The sequence below is a fragment of the Stegodyphus dumicola genome, chromosome 9 (assembly GCF_044657685.1).
Source record: "Stegodyphus dumicola isolate Sdum_Otavi_A_Nest chromosome 9, ASM4465768v1".
NCBI lineage: Eukaryota > Metazoa > Arthropoda > Arachnida > Araneae > Eresidae > Stegodyphus > Stegodyphus dumicola.
In genome coordinates, this window is record NC_140776.1 from 57805405 (window position 1) to 57823780 (window position 18376).

The following is an 18376-nucleotide window of genomic DNA, read 5'->3' on the forward strand; positions in this document are numbered from 1 at the left end:
AGAACATACAGAAGAACTCTAATTATAATTGACAAAAGGTTCCAAACTGAGATCAGATGCTAATATGCAAGCGCATTACAAGATGTAGATGAACAAAATGAAGCAAACAGAAAATCTCTCGCAAAGCAGACTCGTGATCTTGAAGAACCTAAATATGAATGCAAGCAACATGCAGCAATTACTGCAAAGGAAAAGTTAGAAAGTGATTACAAATATAAGAAACAACAGTTAGAAATTGCCAATAAAGTTGAAAAATGTTCTCTGAGCCAACTGAAAAAATTACAGGTTCAAATGACAGATTATGAATGAGTAGTTAGGGAATTCCCATTACCTAAGGAAAAATTCACTTTACAACCCCAAGAAGCTGAGAACAAAGAAAAAATATCAGAAGCTGAAGTAATTAAAAAAAGATTTGGCCCGTTCTGAAAGAGCAAGGAAGGCTGTAGAAGCTGAACTGCAAGCAAAGATAAATAGAGGTGCATCAAAAAGATATCTCTTAGTGGATGAAAAATGAAGACTTGAGGTACGAATTCTGCAGCTTTCAGAAGAAACGGAAGACATTCTGAAGCTCTACTAGAAAAAGCTACGAAATCTCAGAAACAAATTGAATGCATGCACTGTATTTTGATTCCTGTCTTAACCAAGTTATCTTTACAAGATCCCAAAAAATAGTTTAAACATGTTGCTTCTGAGCAAAAAAAAAAAAAAAAAAAAGGCATTAATAGCAATATATCTCAAACCACCAACTTAACAAACAATCTTGAACTAGTTTTATGCATTAAGATGAACAATAAAGAAGATATCAAAATTAAGCAACTACTTGAAGAGGAACACTTGAAGGGAAAAGTAAGATTACATCACATAGCAAAAAGCAACATTCTTAAAATTCAAGAAGAAAACAGATGACACTATAATAAAAGTCATAAACGACCAACCTTATATAAAATTGGTGATCAAGTAGCACTTCAACATACTCAATTTGAAATTGGAATGAAATTCCGTCCAAAATTTTTAGGACCCTACAAAGTCACAAGTGTTACGCAACATGGCCAATACGAAGTCAAGAAAACTGGAATATATGAAGGCCCTAATAAAAACTTTCATAGCTGCCGAAATGATGAAACCAAGGCCTTCTCCAAAGTGAACTATTTAGTATTTAAAATAGATGTACCACACAAATGAACATTTAATACTTAATACCTCTATTCTTCAATTCCAGATTTTTTTGCTTTTGTATGATTTTTCATTCTTTTTTATTACTTACATTTTTTCCTATTCATTAATTTCTTTTAATTAGTTGAAAATATTTTTCTTCTCCTCTACATAGACTTTTACATAAACAAGATTTACTACCAAAAAGCTAGAACAGATTCACTTTATTAACCCATAGATGAAAATATGGCCAAATTCAAGGGCAGGTCAAGTTTGAAGCAGTATTTGCCTTCAAACATGGAATAACGTTATGGGTAAGAAGCAACTCTCTTACCGGTTACATATTATGATCTCAATGTGTGCAGCAGAAAGGAGGATGGAACAGTAGGAGAAAGGGTAGTTAGAAAACTTACCAGCTCAATTAGGAGTACGGATGTTATGAACTGTTTCGACAGATTTTTTATGTCGGTGATATTGATGAAAACAATGCCATATGCTGTAGTAGGAACTTGCAATTGGGATGCGAAAAAACATAACAAAAGTCAGGGTAAACTAGAAAAAGGCGAAGCTAAATTATTATGTACAAACGACAGTATAACCTGTACTAGGTGGCAAGACACGAAAGAAGTATTGGCAATTAACAGTTGTCATGGAAATCAGCTTACATTTGTTGACCGAAAACAGAAGAATGGCAAAAAACTTGCTGTTGTATGCTCTGAGATCATCTCCTTTTACAACAAGTACACAGGTAGGCTCAATTTGACTGATCATTTATCTGGCCTGTATGAATTTAATTGCAAGTCTACCAAGTGGTGGAAAAAAGATTTATAAACTGTTGACGAGACGATAACAGCTATTAACCCTTTTATGATTTACAATGAAACAGAAATGGTGTATTTTTGGATTTTGGTAGCCTTGGCAGAAAGCCTTATTGAGCAAAGGAAAAGCAAAGCCAGGGTGAAGCCACGTTCAACTTTTGAATGGCTACCAAACAGGCAAAAAAACAATGTTGAATATTGAAGACCATATGCTGATTGTCGAGCAGAAAAGGAGAAGGTGTACAAGATGATGTTCACAAAGAAAGATCGAGAAGCGGACAAAGAACTGTTTGCAGAACATGTAGTGTGCCATTGTGTAATGACTGTTTTACTGTTTTCCACATGTAAAATTATGTAAAAGTTTCCTAAAAATATTTGTTCAACTAATTCATATGTGTTATTTTAGAACTGATGGGAAATATTTTCCAAAAGTAATGGACTAATGGGACGATATGTCCCACTAAAAAAAAGGCGGGGGTTCGAAAAAATTACAAACATCTTAAAAAGGCTCTACTTTCCTCAAGACAATCTAACAATGCACAAAGAACTATACTCCCTTCTTTTTTTTTTTTTCCCCTGTAATTGCTGTGTCGAGAATCCCGACTAACTAGTCAATCAAAATTTTTTCGTTTTCAGTAGTCTCTCTGTCACTTTCTTCACTATTGGTAGCACTATTTTCTGGATTTAGAACCATACTACAGATTTTGCCATCCATTAATTGATTGATGACTGAGGAGCATTGTCATCACAATAAAAAACATCTTTTATATCAGCTTCATTTATTACTGGTTCTCCCCATTTCTTTGGGCCTACCAGCGGTAAGATCACTGAACACCGGTAATTCGGACTCAGGTTCGAATCCTGCAAATGGACTGGCTGCATTGATGTTTCCGTGAATTTACCACGTGTAACATGTATACGAGACAGTTTTCCTTGAAAAGTCCTTCATGAAGGTATCCCTCCCCTTAGGCAGTAGGCAGATAGCGCTCGAGGCTTTGCTGTAATTACATAAACAAACAAACCACATTTCTTTACAAAAATCCGTTAATTGGAAAATTTCACCTCTGGTTTTGCGATATCCAAAAATCTTTAAAATTCATGGTTATCATCACAAAATTTAACCGAGACTGGCGACTAAAAACAAGTTGTTCTGCTAAATTTTATGTTGCTTCTATCTTGCACTCAGAAAATTAGGCCGGAATTGTATTAGTTTAATTATTTATTATACGTATGTCTATTTCTTGCACAATATTAAGGCTTATCTGAGTCCTGAATAAATAAATTCCCACATATATTGCTTATTGAGTGCTGGCACTAGATATTTTGCTGCCTGATGTAGTCTCTATGAGTCCTAAATTCTGCAACCAAGTGCCTGCTTTTATCTTCCCTAAATTCTGCCACCTGGTGCAGCCATACGAGTTCTGGCGCTGGCTCTGGGTTTATGTGAATAACAAATCAGTTAATCTTAATTCAACTAGGACTAAATATAATCTTTTGGCCTATAAGTATCATTAAGAAAATCTATTTTTAGCATATGGAAAGACATTTTTGTTAAATTTTTCCTCGTCAACATATCTTAGCACATTTAACTTAAATCTGTAATCATCACCAAGCATAATGTCAACATAAAAGGTTACCATATTCAATTACTAATGAAAAAATTGTTTAGGAATTGCTATACGAGTCATTACTCAAGTTGTCATGTGCTGATAAATGTGCGGTGATGAAAGCAAAATATAATAAATAATGATTCACCAGGTTTGAAAGGGGGCGTCAGGGATATAAAACAGTAGTAGGTGTAAAATCAATGATGTATCTATGTAGAATGCTTTGGTTTGAGATGTATTGTTAAGCAGATACAAAGCAATGGAGCCTAACTATCGATCATACAAATTTATGCTAAAATGATTGTTTCTTCAATAATGAGGTATTTTATTTAGCGCCAAAGTGAAATTAAGAATCGGGACTCTCCATGTGTTTTATTATGTGCTCAGGAGGGGGATCAAACGCGCATGCATAAAGCATACCAAAAAAATAAAAGGTGGTGGTGGCTTTGAGATCCGGATTTTAGATCATTCCGTATATTGGACGGCCAGATCTCAGACTTTGTACTGCATTAGAAATTGAAGTATTAATGAATATTTTTATGGCAATGACTTTCATTTTTTCCATGAGCCACAGATTTATTAAAAGTAAGCAAATTACATCAAAATTTCTTTCTCCTGTTTCTGCTTATAAAAAGTACCATTATTCTCAATACCTACAATACCTACAATAATTTCGCACGTATAGTCTGCAGACACGATTTTATATAAAAAACATTTCAAAAATCATCATATAGTCCGCGGACTCTACGTTCGAAATTACGTTTTTTAATACGGCAATATTAATGTATTAAACAAAGAACTAAGTATAAATAGAAAAAAAAGCGATGTTTCATCAACGTTATCAAAGATGAAAGACAAAATACTGTGCAACGTGCTATCCTCATGATAAGTGGTAATGAAATGTGACCTTCAACCCCACTCACTCGGTGTTACCAAACCACACTATAAGTAAACGATTCACGCTTTTTTTCTCGTACTCCAGGTACTTGCTACTAAGGCTCCTAAAAACCGAGCTGACGATCGATACGATATATACAAATGTTTTCTTGGAATCTCTCGCTTTTTTTATATTTGATCATCGGCAGTTCACGACAGCGTGTTTTTTAAATTTCAACGATTTTAACCATGAACAACCAGCATATTATCCAAAATTCACATTTTAAACACAGATAGTCCGTGGACTATACGCGCGAAATTACGGTATTTTGAATTTACAAGTATTTTTAATAAACCTGAGCATAATTTGATACTGTAATACATTTTGTAAATTGTGACAAATTTATAGTATTTGCAGTTACGCTTTACGCTTAATTACTTACATATGGAGGCATGTGCTTTCTGCGTTTCTATTTTTGGATTCCATTATTAAATGAAGCAGAGTTCAAATACGATTTTTCATCAAATTGCAATCAAAGAACTTGAATAAAATAAAGCAGTACCTTGGAATACATTATTAACCCATTCCAGATATTTGGAAGTATGTCAAACTTTCCCAATAAGAAATAAAAGGGAAAATAATAATGTCTATCTTGGTTCTCCATTGGAAATAGTCTTTTAGAATAACACTTCAAAAGGAGGGAAAAAGGTTTTGCACAATCTGCACTAAGATCAAAATAAAAATTATGAAATATAATTGTGTCATAATTATATAACACAATACTCTAATTTGCTTATACGAAAAGGTTCAGTTTAAGTTAGAAAGACAATTTTTAATCCAACATCCTTAAATATAGTTAATTTCTTCGACATTTTTAAATTCTGAATACCATTGTATGTCTAATCTCAGAACTCTGTACCTTTATTTTATCACAAGGTGAAAAATTATTTCATTTTCAATCTTAAGGAGTTGATTGCTGTCGAACATTCAAGCTGTCGTACACTATTTTTATTCATGTCCAATAAATGTTTCAAATTAATCACTCTTTTGTTTCTTTTGCCATGTTACTACTTACCTATGACATTTCCTAGCATGGGTTCCTATGCAATTCTTAATCCTTATGATGTGCCCTACCTCCCCCAGAAGTTTGTCGCAGCATTTACAAGACAGCCTATATATATATGTTTTAAAATGACTTGAAATTTGAATGTTATAAGTGACTGATTTTTATTAACCAGTGAGTTTAATAAACAGTGGGTACTGTATCTAAAAGATGCATCTGAAAGATATTCTGAAAATTTTCTCTAATTTTTTCTGTCTCTTCTCTCTATTCTTATATATTTAGTTACACATTAAAAAATCTTTAAATTACTTCTACTAATTAAAACTCCAAAGGAAATGATTTCATTATTTATCCCAGATTCAGGCTGCTGATGATTGCCTTAATCTTGCATTAGTGGCAAATGCTTAACTTCCATTAAGAATTTTAAACTTTTATACCATCTTGTAAATTAGGCAGAGGGACATTAGAATTACTATTAAAGCAAATAAAGACTCAAAGGAAAAATAAATTACCGATTCTAAGAAGTTTTCATTTTTAATGTAGAGTTATGATTGTCTTTAGTGATTTTAAATGTCTGTAAAGTTCTGATGATAATTAATCAGTTACTATGAGCATGATCTTTATTTTAACTTTTTAATGCAAATTAGCTTCAAGTATATTTAAATGGCAGATTGGGATCTTAAGGGCCATTCCTACTGGGGTTTATCTGAGCTAATGAAGTCAGTTCCATGTGACGACTAGTTCCGCTATGCCTGCAGTTCAGATTTTTCAACTTGCTGCCCTATGGGAGAAAACTGGTTTTGAAGATGGGTCAGCTACATCAGTTGTGTCTGTTAGCTCAGATAAACCTCAGTGGGAACAGACCTTTAGAGAGTTTCTGGAACTCTTGCTGTGCTGTTAGATTTCGCTCACTCAATCTAAATGTAATTAATTATCTCAGCTTTTGCATTCTCTCACAGCCAAATTCTTCAAACTTTCCAGTTTATTTATTTGATTGGGTAGTCTTAGACTACTTTATCAACATTTAAATTTAGGTGTCTGTTAATCTTTAATTCGTGTCGCCAAAGTAGATGTTTATCTGTAACATAAACTGAGCCTTTTGTGTTAAAAGTTGGGTTCAGATAAAAAATTCATTTTAACCTTCACAAGACTCCGTCATACTATTATCAGATATGGTTATAGCTCACTTGTTATCTTGTAGGGTTGTAGGACTCAACTTCAAGTATCAGCTCAATGACAACCTTGTATGTCAATTTAAAAACCTCTATGTACAACAACTGTATCAGCTTACTCACTGCTGTGTCTCTAAATAAATACTTTGAATGTTCTTTGACAAACAAAGAAACTATATTTTATTGTTTAAGAAATTCAAAAGATTTTTTAAGATTCATGGTTTAATGCAATTAAGCCTTTATAATAGCTTTAATATGTAATATAAGCCTGCACAAATCAGAAATACAAAAATGTAGAATAATGCATACTTAAAATACTTTGATGGTATTACAATGCATCAACATTAAAAAGCCACGGAACTTTTTGATCAAGTTTTACATTACTAAAGAGAGTTTTAAAAGACAAAAATATTGTGTTTGAGTATTAATATAGATCATACAGAAAATATAATTTAAAAATTTTAAATTTTAAATGAGCATGAGCAGAGAAAGGTGTCCACTTACTTCGCTAGTACTCCTGTCATGATTACTTTGGTGCCGTTCAGATGATCCTTCTCTTTCACAGGAAGACTGTGACTTAAAGTCTTTATTTGTGCTGCTTTTACTTTCATTTTTCACAACTGGAGATTTGCTAGAGTCTAATAAGGATGAATGATTAGAGAACAATGTTTTAATGGAGAAGAGTAAATCATTCAAATAATAAAAATATTAAGAGATACTTGAAGACCTTTCCAAACAAAGTAATGTACGAATGATCAAAAAGTTCCAGGGCATAGAAATACAGGTTTTCACACTGCATCATGTTTTAGATTATAGTTAAGCTGTTGATGCAGCAGTAATGAATAATTCTGAGTGTTTGTTTTCCCTCCCTTATGAATAAATATCTTAATTTTTATGCATATGTCGATATTTCTTCTTATGGATTACAATCATAAAGGTAAAAATTTCTCACATATTCTTTTTTGCTTAAAATGTCTTACTGTCTATACATGTTAATGTACTTTCGTATATATGTGTGTCAATGTGTACATTTCTTCTCGTACACACAGACATGTGTGCGTAACAATACATATAAATTCATACACATTTCTGCACATGGAAATTAAGTACTTTTAAGGACCATTATTGAAAAAAAATTAAGGACCTATCAGCAAATGGGAACTGAATAAATTCGAATAATTATATTATCTATGCCTGAACTTCACTTTTGTAATACCATGCTAAGAATAAAATAGATTCGTTTTATTAAATATAATGAACATAATTATAAAACAAATTTGAGAATAAAATCAACTTTGTAAAATTTATCAAGCAGCATTGAATATTTTACAATTATAATAGTTGGATATATTTTAAAGAAGATTAGTGCCATTTTGCTTACGTTTTTCTAACAGTTAGCTTTACACTTTTTTTTTTTTTTTTTTTTCCTTTTACGTCTCATTTTGTCATGCACATGCACTTATTTGGTCTAGAGGTTTAATAAATAGCACACAGATTTTACGTCAAATGGCATAGGTTACAATTAGAAGAAAAATCCCAATCAGCATGATCCGTAACAGAAGCTGTTGCATGCCTAGAGACAGACCTGCTGATTGAAGAAACCTGATAGGCTGATACAGGTACAGTACAGTTGGCAAGTTTTGAAAGTTAGTTATGCTCTGTCTGTCTCATGTCATTAGTGTCATAGCTTCATGTAGAGTTACAGGGTTGTAACCCAGGGAATATAGTTTAAGGTTCCAATAAGCCACTAAAGCACCAGAGGTGATACATTGCTTTGTATAATTTTAAGCCTCCTACATACCAAGAATAAGTTTTACATTATTATTGTCCCCCCCCCGTGACCATGGTAAAGATTAATGAAAGGCAATCACTCACTCTAGTATGGAGAGATAGACGAGGGTTAGTTAGAAATATAAAGGGTGAGCAGTTAGTTGCAAATAATCAAATTAGATAGTTACTGTTAGTGATTATAGATTTACATGGCCACTATTAAATTTTATTTATTTTTTTTAATATTTGTTAAAAAACCAACATTAAAATCACAATCTAATAACATTTTAGAATTTAAAATACAGGTAATTTATGACAATTCTTAAGCAATGCACAACAAAATATTTATACGGCATTTTAACTCGAAGCCTTCCCACACACTTTGGCTAATTTATACCAATTTCCTTCTCTTTAAGTATCTTTTCTAACAATTACAAATCTGTTTCAAATAAGGAAACCTCAAGATGTGGAACATTTGATTTTTCCTGCCCTACTTTTGATGGCCCTATATTATGCTTGCAGAATAATTTGAAAAAGTTCAGCATGACTCGACCAGTAAATTTTTCAGTTTTTGTTAAGACTGCTGTTCTCTGCTTTTGTTAATTTTACTTATACATATAATATTTAATGTTTTAGTTAACTTACTTTTGTAAGTGGCATACATCTGTGGTGCACTGAGAGATTGTACGAGTTCAAAATAAAAAAAATAATAAAAATGAAAATGTTCTCGCTAGTTTCTGCAAGCTTCATCTCCTAATTCGTCAATCTCTCCACAATGTACCTGTGAGGTTTTACTTGATCTGGTAAAAGTTAAATAGCCCAGAACCCCAGTCAGATGTAATGCAAATTATCGCCATATCTACAAGTACCTAAGTTAGATAGTTTTAAATAAACCTCTTATTTAAAAAGAACTTGGAACATAAAAGCTAATAAAAGCTTATGCTAATAAAATCAGCTATAGCTCGTGGTGATGTAAGTAAACAGGAACAGTCAAACTTACACTGAAAATGTAGACTAGCAGTCAAAGACGACACAATTTAATTTTAATTTATGTTGGCTCAATAACTCTATTATCATAACAAATAGAAATGTCTGCAGCAATAATGCAAAGATGAATAACTACAAATTATCAGAGCTCGCAGAAACTAATGTAGTATGCAAAAGGAAGCCAGAAACACATCGTCTTACAATCCAAAATCCTCAAGTTTAAAAACTATCTTACTGATTTGCATTCTAGTGAGAAAACAGAAAGGGAAAGTTATAGTAAAGGCTGAAATTATAAACAACTTGTTAATTTACATAAAAATAACTGTACATATCTTTGAAGAATAACTTTCCCTTTAAATATTCAGTTTTTTCTTCAATACTTTTCCTCTTCATTTTAGAATTTTTGGATTTAATTACAGATATCTGTTATTGTTATTCTAAAAAACTAAATGCATTTAGATTGCATACAAAAAGCTGCTAATTTAATTTCTTTAGTAACATGAACATTCAGAATAAAATTGAACTGATATATGGTAAGGGGCGAATTTTGAGGGAGAATTTTTTTTAATTTAGTGACAACTGAGCAACAAAATCTAGAAATGGCAAAACATTTAGAATTTAGGATAGGTACTGGAAGTAGAATTTAGGAAGGCACTAGGCAGCAAAATTTAAGATCCACACAGATTGTATCAAGTGGGAAAATGCCTAGCATCAGCCCTGTGTGACATAAAGGGTGTTGCAAAATTAACGCAAGATTTGAATTTGGCACTATCTGTGCAGTTACATGTTGGCAACCTTATTAAAATAAAATTTAATATCTGATAGTTTAGGGTATTCGAAAAGAAGCATTACACGATAGCACAATGTGTTTTCATTATTGAAAAATATTTCAAAACTAATGAAAGTCTGGCGACCACAGTTCGAAAATTTCGATGAAGCCCATTTTTACCTTGATGGCTTTGTTAATTGTCCAAACTGCTGCATTTGGGGTTCCAGAAACCGACATGTGACTGTAAAAAAAAACAAATGCATCCTCAAAGTGTCACTGTTTGGTGAGGAATTTGGGCTGGAGGCATCATTGGACCATAAAGTCAATGTTACTGGTGCTGGATATTGCGAGATGATAACACAGTTCTTTCTGTCTAAATTGGATGATACTGATGTGGACGACATGTGGTTTCAACAAGACTGTGTTACATGCCATACAGTCCATGAAACAATTTAATTACAGCATGAGAAATTTTCTGGCTGTGTAATCTCTAGTTTAGGTGATGGGAATCACTCCCCTAGATTGTGTGATTTAAGACCACTGGATTTCTTTAAGAAGCCCACAAGCACACATGCATTGAAGTAGGAAATTCAACTGTGCATCAACAAAATTCAGCCACATTTATGTAAAATGGTCATGGAAAATTTCGACAAAAGAGTGCCTATGTAACAGCAAAGCCGTGGAGGTTATTTGCCCAATGTGTTATTCCATACGTAACACTATCCTGTGTACTTTACAATTCAATAAAAAATAACAGTTTAAAGGAAAAAAACTGCTTTTTTTTTAATTTAATTCAAATCTTGCATTAATCATAGACTCCAACCTTCAGCAAACCTTGTCAGTAGTCAACGCGTGAACGACATTTTTACAACTTTGAAAATGTGTGCGTAGCATATGTTGTAATTAACCATTCATTAATTTTAAATTAATAATTAATTGTAAATTTTATTACATTTAAAATCCATATACATATAAAACTGAATAATTAAAAATATACCTTGTAAATTATATGCACATTTAATTAAAAATTTTCTTTTAACTCCTCAAGCATTCACTAATAAAAAGTACTTCAAATCACTACTAATCATAGAAAAAATCAGAAGCTATAAATCATATCTTTATTCTGGATATGATTTCTACAGGGAAATAAAATTTAAATAACCAAGAATGATACATATAAGTATTAAACAAAATACGCATAATTTATGAATGCAAAGATTTATATGTAGCATGCTTAGCAAGCTTAAGTTCTGATTTTGAGAATGTTTTTTTATAACACAGTTCTTCATTTGCCTGCATATTTATTTTTTCAATCAAAACTGCTTCAAGAGTTTTAAGACCTAAATTTGGTCGAAATTCCGTCTGATTTTTTTTAACAATAGAAAAAATTCTTTCGCAAGCTGCATTTGAATGAGGTATTATTAAGACAGCAAGCATTACAGAAGGCAATACTTTGTATTTAATACACCCATTCATATTTTTTAATTTGGCAATTTCTCCCCATGCTATATCAATACGCAAATCTACAATTTCTTTCAAATCATCTACTTGATACATGGAAAATTCAATTTCTACTTGATTAAGACATTTTTCATCAATAATGGATGGAAAAGTATTCATCAAGTAAAGAACAGATGAAAATGAGACTTCAGTTCTCAAGTTGATGTCAGCAACTTCAGCATGTTTTAGAAATGGATCACTCAGTGGAAATTTATCAATTATATGTGAACATGCAGTTACAAAAAAAGCTCGCACAGAATTGAAAAATGATTTCACTTCACTTTCATTCAACTTGGCATTTTTTAAATATGGTCTTGTTTCCGCACCAATCACTAAATTTTCATTTTCTTTTTGTTTACTATACTTCTGAAATGGAATAGACATTAGAGTAACATCTTCATTTTCTTTAGAAATTACTGATGGTTTTACGAATCTAACAAATAAATTCATTAAAAGTTCAAAAAGTTCTCTTCTCAATTTATGTATATAAGGAGCTTGTTGTTGCAAATTAATATTTACTGTTATAAACAAAGGCAAAGTATTTTTCAAAAATAACAAGTACAATTTGGTGGTCGGTGACTGTAAAATTTTTTTAATGTTTTGCAATCTCTTTCCTTCATTCTCACTGTTATCTGGTTTATCTCCAAAAAAATTTATCACAGCATCCCACTGTTCCAAAATCCTTGTTATAGATTCTAAAAGAGACAACCATCTCGTACTGCAATATTTCAAAATTTTATGAGATTTTGCATTCTGTCCCAAAATTTGTTGAGCAACTTTGAAGCTATGCTTCCGTTTCGAACTTTTCTCCAAGTAAAAATATATATCTATTATCAACATTTCAATTTCTGAGCCAATTAATTTTTCAGTAGCTTTTTTTGCAGCTATATGCAAGAGGTGGCACGGACAACCTCGGGTGATTATACTTGGTTGATGCATTTTGATAAATGATGCTACACCTTTAAACTTTCCAATCATATTACTAGCATTATCTGAAGAAAATGATAAGCAATTTTTCCATTCTAAACCTTTGTTTTTAAAGTTTTCATTTATACAATTAAAAATACCTTCTCCTGTATTATTCGTGCATTCTAAAATAGAAATCAATGAAGTAATTATCACTCCCTTTTCTTTACTGTAGTATGTTATAACCAATGGGTACAGTTTGTTATCATTGTTATCATTACTTCCATCAGTACTTAGAGAAAATGATGTACTGCACACTGATTTTATAATATCAGCAACAGTATTTTCTGCAAGCGTTTTCACAATAGCAGCAGTTTTGGTATGACCGCAGCTAAATTTTTTTGCTATGGCAGAATCCGGAAACATTGCTTTGAAAAGCTCTTTGGAATGATCCGAAACAGAAAGCGGTAGATTATGTTCAATTAAAAAACGAACAAAATAGCATTCGGCTTTTATAGGATCTGTTTCATCATCTTTTATTAAGAAATTTGTTATTTCTTTAGATTTTACGGTGCCGAGTTCTATATGCTTTTGAGAAAACACATGCCGTTTACAGTCATCTTTTCTGCCATGAGCAACTGAGAAGTCTTTGTTGCATACACTGCAGTGTGCGTGATTCACAGAAATTTCGGACGCTTTAATGCATGGAAATTCTGAAGAATATGAATCTTTAAACTTCTGCTTTGATAATTTTGGCTTCTTCGTTCGAGGCAGCATTATGATTAAAAATCTTTCACCTGATTCACAGTTCACAAGACACACGCTAAGCTCTCGCCATAAACTACACAATGCAGCCGAATGCAGCCTAAACATGCATCAGCGAGGAACCTGGGAGACAGACAACTGGGTGGAACTATTGATAAGTCGTTAACGGTTGGAGTTACTGATCTACGATTGGCTAATTCTTCAAAACTAGGAACGCACTCAACACGTGATATATGATAACACGAGTATTCAGCCAATCATCGGATGAATTAGTTGGTTCCGTTTTGCGTACTGGTTCTCCTGCTCTTGTTTCTGTAAAATCCGTAGTTTTTTTCATACTTTTCGTAGCTCGTAGTTTTTCATGAATTTCCGTAGAAACTACGGAGAATCCGTAGTAGTTGGAGTCTATGCATTAATTATGGGACACCCTTTATAAGATAATCTTTTAAACTGTCAGTTTTCAATTTCTTTATAAATAGAAAATTACTTTCTGTAAATGCCTTGAATATGATTAGAAGCTTTCTTTCCCATGTTTACGTCTTGCTTATTTACCATCAGCTGAGTTGCTGTACTGCCTGTTACATTGACTATCAGCATTTGTACTCAATTGGTGGAGTATTCTATTATTGCTAAGTTTAGCCAAAAATCTTTATAGAATATTAAAATTTTAATTTAAAATCAAATAAATTTGTATCTGAATTTATAAAGTTGCTTCGGAAGATCGGTATTAGTGACTTGTGGTTATTAAAGAGACTCTGTCAAGACTTTTTTAAAGATTGCTTTTAGATTTTCACAGGTCATGGCAAGGTGGTCTAAAAGAGTTTTAAGTTTGTTTCATAGTAGCTTACTTTTCTGTAGCTGTTTCAGCCATACCTGGGCATTTTTCGCTGTGTATGGCTGGAAATGTAGGACTCTGGTGATTTCACACTCGAACGCATAGTGATTGATGGTACCTTTAAAGCCGCATATGCACGAGTTTGTGTGGTGCAATCTGAAGTGAAACAGATAGGCTGCAAAAGGGCTATGTGCCATCAGGAAATGTCTCATTGCTCTGCCTGTAGTGATTAATTCCCTTGAGGGCAAAGGGAGGAAATTAAATGTTCTAGCTTTTGTCGTCCAGTTAGTTTTCCACAGGGACATAAGGTCCTGCTCCAGTCTTGATTTAAGACTGGTTTAAGGTTAATGGAATAGGCAGAGAGATGGCTGGAGCAAGTTGTCCATTTGCACTATCTCTTGCCAGTTGGTCGACTGCTTCATTGCCCACATGGGCGTGTGTCAGTGAAGCTTGGGATGGTTAACAAAAATACTTGTAGTATCAGAAGTAAACCATTGAAATATTATTTTCATTTGTTCTTCCAAAAATTCTCTAAACAGTATGAAATTCATCTCAAACTTCCTGTAAAATACATCCATTATGTGTTAATACCATGAATACACTTTTCATTTTGTCACATTTTTTCTGGAATTTTCTAGAATTCTTCATCTTTTCTGGAAATCTACAAATCTTGCCTTCAAATCAATTCTAAACTTTCTAAGTTACAATGTCTAAAATCTCACAGAAAAATTACCCCCAAAGTGTAAAATTACTTTTACAAAGAAAACTGATACATATTCTGAGAACTATGAAACAATTACATGGGGAAGAACTCTTACCATGAAAAAATTAAAAAGACATTTTTAATTAATTACATATCTGCCTCATTTTTGCTGAAAATTGTTTCATAAAATGTGATTTATAGCATTTATTACACTGTTTATTTTTCAGATTCAAAATATTGTATAAGATGCCAAAATATAATGTTTTTGGTGACTTTTTTAAAGGGTGTCCTCCATGCAATAGAATCTTTTTATGTTGAAAGATCTGAGAAGCAGAAGTTAGATAACTTTAAAGAGAACCTTGATCTTGTAATCCACATCTTTCACTGTGAGGTTTTCCTTCTTTGATGCTTTGAAACTACCCTGAAAGACATCACTTCTAGTTAGATGCTGATCTATGAAGAGTTATGAACTGAAAAGTAATATGTATCGCTTAATATGAGTACTCGTTACCCACAAATACACATTTGTGGCCCCACATTAAGACCCCTAAATCTAATAAACATAAATTAAACATGTTGAGAAAGCTTGAGCTAATGCATTGTGCAGTGTGCATGATAACATACACGGTTGCCATGCTTTAATTCCCTCCCATGACGGTAGGTATATTGTTATAATACTGACCTATACAACTTTGCCAAAAACAAAAATTAGATTGTTAAATTTGTACTTAAGATGCCTATCTTTTGTATAAAGGTCATTTCCCCCCCCCTCTTAGCTCATAGACTACAGTATTATATTACTGATTGACAGATTATAATTCATAACAATGATAATAAAAAGAAAACATTGTAAACTGAATGTAAAGTAATTTATGCACATTACTAACTACTGCTGGTTATTTTACTACTTTATAAATTTTGTTTGGCAATTTTACAGCTCTATAAACTTTGTTTTTAAGTTACCCTCCCAATTTTAAAGTAATCATATGTTGGTTTGTGGTCCACATGTCATAATATTTGAAATTCATTTTTTGATTATAATGTTAAGAAATAAACAAATGAAATTATTTAAAAATCAAAGCAACACCAGAAAACTAAATAATAACAGAAACAAATTTAAAAGGGAAAGAAGGTAACTTTTCATTAGCAACAAGAAATCTGATGCAGTGAAATAGGTTTTACAATTAGAACAGAATATTAAATCAATGCAAATGCAATGATTCAAAAAAATAAACTGCAAATACAAAAGGACTAGTACAACATGTTAACATTCCAAACATGAGAAAGCACCTAAAAACGAATATGAATAAATTAATCAGAAGATCCTACATTAATGGAGAATTAACTTGTTTTTAAGACTATTGTCAACACTGATATGTGTGATATATTAAGAATCAAATTACAATCCATAATCTACGAAGACTGAATTTGTGATGACATCAGAGCTCATGTAAGCTCATGAATCTATGACTCAACCAAAATCACATAATCTCTAACATCACAAGCTATTTTCTGAGTCTTTTATATTCTCTTTTTGATATTTTAGCTCAAAAATTTCTGACAACATTGTGAAAAACTGTGCTTAAAAAGCTCCTATTAGCTAAATTTGCATAATTACTTATTTTAGCCTTTGTTTTTATTCACTTCCATACTTCCATTCATTAAGATGACATATACATCATTAAAACGGTAAGACAAAATGTTTTAAATTTTAAACTAATGCCTCTTTTAAGTAATGAAAAATCTCATGTCCAGATAAAGGCAGTCAATGCTACTCAGTGAGTTAATACAGAAAATAAGAATCCCAGGAAACCACATGAACTGATAATTAAACTTATCCAAAGGAACTACAATATATTAGGGAGACCAGGAAGTAATGTCGCTTTCTTACATTAAATTCAAACGAATATAGTTTTAACAAGTTATTTTTAATCAATAATATAATCACCCTCGTTATCAACTACCTTTTGCCATCTAATGTGCAGATTTTCAATAATGGACCGATAAAAATCAATTGGTTTTCGAGTAAAATATCTCGAGAGGACATTTTGGAAATCATCCAAATTTTCAAATTTTTTACTACTAAGAAAATGTTGTAGGCATCCGAATAAATGGAAATCCAATGCTGCAATATCGGTGAGTATGGCAGTACCTCCCACCCCAATTAATTAATTTTTTCCACTGTTCGTCTTGCACAGTGCGGTCTTGCAGCCTTTTCTGTTAACAATTGATATTTTTCAATCAAAGATTGGTTCACTAGATCCAATTATTCACAATAAAGGTCTACGTTAACAGTTTTTCCTGGTTTCAGCAATTCAAAATGAACAATTCCGTGAATACTCCATCAAATGCCCAGAAGCATCTTTTCGGGATGTAAACCCTTTGTAACCCCTATTAAAACTGCCTTTTGAGTTTTGGATTATCATATAGGACTTATTTTTTTGTCTCCACAAATCAAATGATCAAAAATTGGTTCTGTATGTTGCCATTGAAGCAATACGTTGCATGTGATGGATAGGTTGGCTTTGTTCTTTTCGGACAGATTATGGGGGATTCAAACACCTGCTTTGCTTATTTTTCCATTCTGCTTTAAATGTTCTTGGATGGTCGACCAAGGTTGGTTAAGAGTGTTTGACATGGATTTGCTTCCACTTCTGCCTTTAGCATGTTGTTGTCGACATGCGCAGAAACAACATTACTTTCCGGTCCCCTCATTATTACTGAGCAGCACATACACATACATATCTGATCAGATTTTCATAGAAAATTATTATAAAATTTTAAAACTTCATAATATAATGTAGTTTCAAAAGGAAAAACTCCTTTCATCATCACTTTAGATTACATCTAATCTTAGCTTAAAAAAAAGAAAATCTGATGTGTACACCATATGACTTCCTTGTATGGAATATTAAATTATATGCATTTTTTCTTGCATTTCATTTAAACTTTATTGGACTGAATTAAATCTACTTCGTCAATAGCGCATAAACCACAATAGAATAAATACACTCTTTAAAATTCATTATATTTGTTTACCATAGCAACACTATGGCGCTAGGTTCACTTAACAGCATTATATTTCGTTCATAGTGTTGCATTTTTTCTGACAACCATTGTTACGTTATTTTCTTCCTTCACATTTGTATGAAGTTTGTGTGGTCTTGGAGTTAATGACGACAACACTACTTGATGAAATATCGAAACACACTTTATTTAGCATTTATTAATCAAGACAACTCCAAAGTCATTTTTTACAGTTGTCGAAGATCTACTATAAACACTCTGGAACAACCAGTGACACAGCCTTCACACTGTCAGGCAATAACAGTGGAAACAGCTTCACTGCAAAGCACCAGAGTACAGCTCCCGACTCCCGACCATCCAATCGTTCTCAGAACTCCACGTTCTCTCAAGACTCTCCACGCTACAACTTGCGATGCACTCGACGA

The 18376-nt window shown here is 32.5% G+C and overlaps 1 protein-coding gene across 2 annotated transcripts in view; it reads right to left on the reverse strand.

Moving 5' to 3' along the window:
• wcy (WW domain-containing adapter protein with coiled-coil wacky) overlaps positions 1-18376 on the reverse strand; it is a 103624-nt gene that overhangs the window by 53986 nt on the left and 31262 nt on the right. For both annotated transcript variants that reach the window (XM_035358332.2, XM_035358331.2), the window contains exon 4: positions 7194-7327. In XM_035358332.2, the coding sequence (XP_035214223.1) occupies positions 7194-7327 (134 nt within the window). The remainder of the gene's footprint in view (positions 1-7193; positions 7328-18376) is intronic.